The sequence below is a fragment of the Pteropus vampyrus genome, unplaced genomic scaffold (genome assembly GCF_000151845.1).
Source record: "Pteropus vampyrus isolate Shadow unplaced genomic scaffold, Pvam_2.0 Scaffold197, whole genome shotgun sequence".
NCBI lineage: Eukaryota > Metazoa > Chordata > Mammalia > Chiroptera > Pteropodidae > Pteropus > Pteropus vampyrus.
Genome location: NW_011888978.1, coordinates 2,168,666 through 2,175,186, shown reverse-complemented (window position 1 = coordinate 2,175,186; position 6,521 = coordinate 2,168,666). Strand labels below are relative to the sequence as shown.

At 46.6% G+C, this 6,521-nt stretch overlaps 1 protein-coding gene across 2 annotated transcripts in view; it reads left to right on the top strand.

The window, feature by feature from the left end:
- Positions 1–6,515, top strand: part of MRNIP (MRN complex interacting protein) — a 13,118-nt gene extending 6,603 nt beyond the window's left edge. Inside the window, exons 4-7 of one of the 2 annotated variants that reach the window (XM_023537730.1) lie at positions 2,917–2,992; positions 4,246–4,397; positions 5,033–5,120; positions 6,153–6,515. In XM_023537730.1, the coding sequence (XP_023393498.1) occupies positions 2,917–2,992; positions 4,246–4,397; positions 5,033–5,120; positions 6,153–6,221 (385 nt within the window). In that variant the 3' untranslated portion in view covers positions 6,222–6,515. Of the gene's footprint in view, positions 1–1,747; positions 2,993–4,245; positions 4,398–5,032; positions 5,121–6,152 lie in introns of those variants that run through there. The other variant, XR_002783218.1, reaches the window with a different exon arrangement.
- Positions 6,516–6,521: the final 6 nt, after the last annotated feature.

The following is a 6,521-nucleotide window of genomic DNA, read 5'->3' as shown; positions in this document are numbered from 1 at the left end:
AGGAAGGAAGGAAGGAAGGAAGGAAGGAAGGAAGGAAGGAAGGAAGGAAGGAAGGAAAGAAGAAGGAAGGAAGAAGAAGGAAGGAAGGAACGGAGGGAGAGAAGGAAGGATAGGAAGGAAGGGAAGGGGAAAGGGAAGAAGTAAGGGGAAGGAAGGAAGGAAGGAAGGAAAAAGAAGGAAGGAAGGAAAAGGAAGGAAGGAAAAGAAAAGTCTCAAACTGAGAATTTCTTTTCAAACTATCCCAGGAAGAGGTAAATGCAGCTCCTCTCCGGAGCATCTTCAACCGAGCCTGAAACAGTTCTCACAGATAAAGTTCCAAGGAGCATATACTCCAAGGTAACAATCATTTAACACTCAAGCCTGTCACCATGAGCAAAGAACAGCAGAACAGACAAGCAGATCCACAAAGACTTCAGAGTATATAATATTGTATGTTTACTGTATTTCATGAAATAAAAGAGAGTTGGTAATAGGAGCAAGAGCCTTTAAAAAATAACCAAGTAGTTTTGAAAAAAGTTTGTAGAAATGAAAAATGTAATCATTGAAATTAAAATTGTAATAGGGAGGTTAAACAGATTAAGTGCAACTAGAGACAGAATTGGTAAAATGGAAGATAAACGTGAAGAAATTATTCACAATGCAACACAAAAAAATAAAAAGGTGCAAAATATGAGTTGAGAAACATGGAGAATACAGAGAAGAGTTCCAGCAAGAGAGAATAAAGTGAATGAGGCAAAGGCAGTATTTACAGAGAAAAGAACAGAACATTTTCCAGAATCAGAGGCTTACGTTCTTAGATTCAGGAAACAGTAAATCTGAAACAGGGCAAAGACCTTGTGTACGTAGAAAATCCAAATGAACCTCCACAAAAGAGACTAGAGCCAAAAAGTTAATATAGCAAGATCACAAGGATACAAGGTCAACATACAAAATTAAATTTTATTTTTTTAGAAATACAGTGAACTATTGGACAGTGGTTTTAAAACCAAATATCATTTATAATTAGTGTCCAAAAATGAAATACTTAAGAATAAATATAACCAAAAATTGTGCAAGATCTGTTCAGTAAAACTGTAAAACATTGTTACAAGAAATTGAAGAAGATCTAAATTAATGGAGATATAACATATTCATGGATTGAAAAACTCTACATCAGTAAGATGATAGTTTATTTTCAATTGATCTTAGAGAAACAACCTAATCCCAATCAAAATTCCAGCAGCATTTTTTTTTGGTAGAAATTGACAAATATTTTAAAATTTGTATAGAAATGCAGAGGACCTAGGATGCTGAAATAACTTTAATAAGAACAAAGTTGGAGGACTTCTACACCCTGATTTCAAACTTTACTGTAATGCTGTGGTAATCAAGACAGTATAGTATTGGTGAAAGGCTAGACATACAGATATACCAGGTGAATAAATAAATAAATTGGGTTATATTCATACTACTTAGCAACAAAAACAACATAAGCAAAAGGTCACATACTGTAGGGGTCGGCCATTTTTTGGGGAGGGGGAATTGCCTGCAAAGAGGCAGAAGGAAACTTTTTGGGAAGATGAAAATTTTCTCACTATAGTTTCTCATTACATGTCAATAAATTTTTTTTCTATATCTTAATTGGTATGATAGTTTCAAAGGTATAATTTAGCAAAACTTAGTAACTACGTGTGAATGGGCGCATTTTAGTGTATGTTAATTAGACCTCAGTAAGGTAATTTTTAAAGTTAAAAACATCCACCTTTAGATACAACAACATAATGAAATTGCAGAACATAGAAGAGCTGAAAATGAAGCGGGAGAAAAGCAAGATCACCTATGAAGGAACAACAGACACCCAGTTCCTCGGTGGCAACAGCAGAAGCAAGAAGACCGACTGGGATCTTCAGGTCACTGAGATATGTCCTTTAGTTGAGGGAGCCGAGTTCTGGCTAATAGCTAGCAAGACACTGCTCAGCGGAACATTGGTGCATCGACCATGTGCAGGGCAGGCGTTTCACATGTGTGCTCTCATGTCATCTTCATAACCACCTATGAGGACCAGTGACTTCTTTTTACAGATGAACAAACCGAAGGAGAGGTGCCCACATTTGGTAGAGTTCTACCAAATGAGAACCCCACATTTGGGGTTCTCAGAGTTCACTCAAGAGAGTTTCAGTTTGATTTTGTGAAGTAACAACCATGCTTGCCACGGCTGATCGTGGCTTTGGCTCTTATCTTCAGCCCTCGCACAATAAATGTTCTCACTGGCCATCAGCCTGCTCGAGGCTGCAAAGAGAGGACGGTCCCTTACTCTTCTCTATGGGGCAAAAGAACCCCGCCATCCCTGGAGGTCTCCACTGTGACACGTCAAGCTCAGGAAGATGCCTTCTCTCTTGTAGTGTTTGAGATAAAACACAGCTGGAAAGACTCATGTGACCCTGTGTGATGGGGACATCGCCACTACTACTGGAACTCAGTGCTGCAGGAGTTCAGCTGACATGACTCCCTGTGTCCCAGGCCCTGCGCAGGACATGTGCGCACACACACTGTCTCACTTATCTTCACAATCACCCACGCAGTATTATCTCCATGAGTGGATGATGAAACAGTGCTAAACCCGAAGTCGCACTGTCACAGTGACAGACAGTCATTGGCAAGCCAGGATGCAAACTGGGTCTGCCCCTTCTACCTGTGTCCCTTTTCTTGTTGTTGGAGGTCGACCAGCCTAAATCAAGGAAGAAATGGTCCCTCTGCCCAGGCCTTCTGAGCTGCTTGAAGATGACTCAGTCATATCAAAACGAAAGCTAAGACCCTGGGATCCCCCGGGAGTCTTTGGTATTCATTGTCATGTCCTTGCATTTTGCTCCTCCCACCTTCCTGTCCTTCATCTTCCTGGTCATTTTACAAAGGACATGTGTACAATCTTTCTCTAAGGTCCCTGGAAGAACCTATAAATGCCAATGATGAGAAAAATGCAGGTCCTGGGCAGGCCAAGCACACGTGTCTGCAGGTAAGCCAGCAGCACCTGTGTCAGTCTAGCTACCTGGGCTGGCTCTGTGCCATGGAGGGCTTTCCCTTTACTCATTCATTAGTCACTTGTTCAGTAAACACTTGTTGATGCCACTGACTGATAGACACTCGACTTAAAGCTATAGGGAACACAAAAATGAATAAGCCTGTCCCCTTCATAAGGGTGGAGACCACCATGTATACAAATAATTATAGTATTCTGTGGAGAGGGATTTTTCTTTCTCTTCTTGGAAAACGACTCTGAACTTAGCTTGAACTTCATCTCCTTGTGCTTCTCCCCTTGTCCCTCAGTGCTCGGGGCACACCTCTAGTAGAGAAAGGTGCTGCTGTAAACCTGGCATCCATGTTCTCTCTCTCCAGACTGAGCCTGAGAGTCAGGCTCACATCCAGTTCCACTGTCTGCGTGCCTGGTAAAGTTGGTGCTCAAAGTGTGGGTGGTGGTATGTGTAGGAGCTTGAGTGATACAGTAGGTGACGCCATCTATATATCCAGGATGCCGTGGGAACGTGGAACACTGAGTCCTGCCAGAGATGGGGAGTGGGGACAGCTGTCAGGCAGACCGAGGCTCCCCGTCTACCCGAGGGCAGAGCCCTGCCTCTGCTCACAGAATTGCTCTGATACCCCCTCTGGTCTTCATATTAATATTATAAGTGGTGAAATGGTTGTAAACACACCACTGAACTCAGCAGCTGTTAGATGTTTGGGTCTCTACTCCCAGTTCTGTGCACTTACAGCCTTAATTGTACATGTAGTTGTACATAGTTGTGTTATAAGCAATTCTCTTTGCATCCTAGAGCTTTGACTTATGTCTTCTATGTTGCTATATAGTTTTCAATGATTTTCATTTTTAAAAAGTATCTACAGGATATAATGCATGTGCCAATATTTATTCCCTCATTAGCTATTTAGGTTGTTCCTAAACTTGTTACTGTAAATGTTTTTATAACACTTTATTGAGCATCTTTGTACCTTTGTCTTAGTTTGCAACCATTGGGCCAGGGAGTGTGGACATTTGCAAAGAGCTTGATAAGTTGTGCTCTGCAGCTCCCCAAGTGTATGTCACTCCCACTCATGTGTCAGGCATCCATCTCTCATTACCTTCCAGCCAAATGCCTTTCATGGTGGCAGGGTAGACATGGGTCCTGCGACTCTCAGGTCTCAGAGTTGGGCTGGGGATTTTCAGTAAAAGCACCTGCTGTCCTCTGAGAACAAATGTACTTCCAAATCCGGTAGGAGAAATCTCCACCCTCCGAGAACCGCTGGCTGAAGTACCTAGAAAGGAGCTCCGAAAAGGTGGGGCTGAAGGAAGGCGTGTGTTTCAGCAGGCAGCCCTCGTCTGCAACCAAGAAGCCATACTCTCCCAATACCAGCCTGCCCAGAAAAAGGTGCCCGTGCTGACCCATGGGTGGGGGGCTGATGAGCAGCTTGTAGCGGCCAGCATCATGGGGAGTGTGAGCCAGTGGGCATGTCACTGCTGGGCCCCCCTTTGCCTGGCCAGGTGTCAGGTGTCGTGGGTACAGAGGTGAGGGCTGGGCAGGGTGCCTACGTGGGTGCCTGTACCATGTTCACTTGATACCATGTTCACTTGATTCTGAACACCTAGACTGCAGGGAAGAATTTTTTTATGGGCAGGGTTGACAAAGCCAAGTGTGGCCAGGCCTGGAAGCTTTTAACCTAGATCAGGAAAGACCCGACTTCTGCAGGTGTCTTCTCCAGACCTAGGGCATGTTCTGAGACACTGCCTCATCTAGATCCAGGCTCACTCTTACAGGGCAGGTGCTGTTGGAAGGGAGATTGCAATTCAGAATAAGAACCTTCCAGCAACCGCAGGCCACCAGCAGAGAAACGGACTGCCTTGCGTGTCCTTGGGCAGCCTGTTGTTGGCCGTGGGGCAGAAGCTGAGCAGCTAGCTACCTGGAAAGCTGTACAAGGTGACAAGGTTCTACCTGTGCTGGGCGTCAGACCAGGTGACTTGGTGAAGGGACTGCATTCTTGACAGCACTTACCCTCTCTCTGCCAGGAGATGGAGCCAGAGCACGGCCCGGCCTCCATGCATCCCCAGTGGTCAAGACTTGGGGAACTCTGAGGACACCTTGGAGACCCAGAAGGTTAGCGATTGAGAACAGCAGCTCTCTTCTCGCCCCAGTGACAATTAAGTGTACCCAGGATCTTTTAATTGTTGCATTTTATTGGCAACTGAAGTATGAGACTTACACCCCCAAACACCCCAGCTTCCCACTTGGGTATCTTGTCTTCTCCGTCTTAAGCCAGCTCCTTTCTCTGGCCTGCACTGCTGCCCCGCCCCACCCACCCTCCTTGCTATTAACTCCCAGTCAGTCGTAGTTTGGTGCCTGGTGGCAACTGAGGTAGACCAGCAGGGCCTCTCAGGGTCAAGACCGTTCAGCTCGCTGTGTGGAGTGCCTTCAGCCACCTGTTCCACACCGGCGGGCCCAGCCCTAGGGGACTGCTCCCGTTGTGCCCTCACTGACCCAGCATGTTCCTGTGTATTCAAGGCCCACTTTCCCCAGGGTCTGCGCTGGGCCTCGATGCTTCCAGCCCAGCAGGCCTGCTGCACTCTCAGGCTGCATGCCGCAGGCTTTGCTGTAATGTCATGAGAGCCACATCGCCCAGGCAGAAGACTCTGCTGGGCGACATCACTGCCAGTCCCCAACACAGGCCAGTGGCCTGGCCAGCTTTGGGCAGTAGTGCAGAGCACAGGCTCAAAGCCAAGAGGCAGAGGCCAAACCTTGGTGTTGCCACTAACTGGCTCTATGACCCAGGTAAGGATTGGCCCTGAATCCCAAATTAGAGAACAAAGGTAATGGCACTTAACAACATGCCTGTCCCTGAGTTACACGTTTTGACTGTGTTGCCATGTGCGATGCTCGCCATGCGCCCGTACTGCTTTGAAGGTGAATCACGGCTAGTGAAGGTTCAGTGAGGTCACAGCAAGTCAGTGACAGAGCTGACAGTGGCAAAAGACCACAGTGCCTCTTCCCTGATGCCTGGGGGTGGTGACGCAGGGTTCCACCTGTCCTCATTTCCAAGTTACTTTGTAGGTGGTGAAACCCAATTTTCAGTGCGTCTGGTTCCTGAGGTGGGAGAGGCCAGGCCTCAGCAACATTGTCTCATCCCACTAGGACCTCTGTGCAGCCACTTCCACAGCTTCAAAACCCTCGGCATGGACCTTCCCCTCTGCCCAGCAGTGAGCAGCAGGATGGCGGCTCCATCTCTTTGCGGACAGCCTCTCGGGCCCTTCCAGCTCACCCCTCCTCTTGGGCACACCTTTCCCTGATTCTCGGTTCCCCACGAGACAAGTGAATATCTGCCTTTTTTGAAAAGCTTGCTTATAGAATTTGGCAGAGGGTTTGGGATGAGGTAGAGGGCATTTCTCCCTCCACTGTGCTAAACCTCAAAGTACATGCATGTTGCTAGCCTGCAGCCTAAGGACTGGGTAGGAGGGAGAGCATGGAGCAGAAAGTGCCAGAACTCAGAGGGAGAAGAGGAAG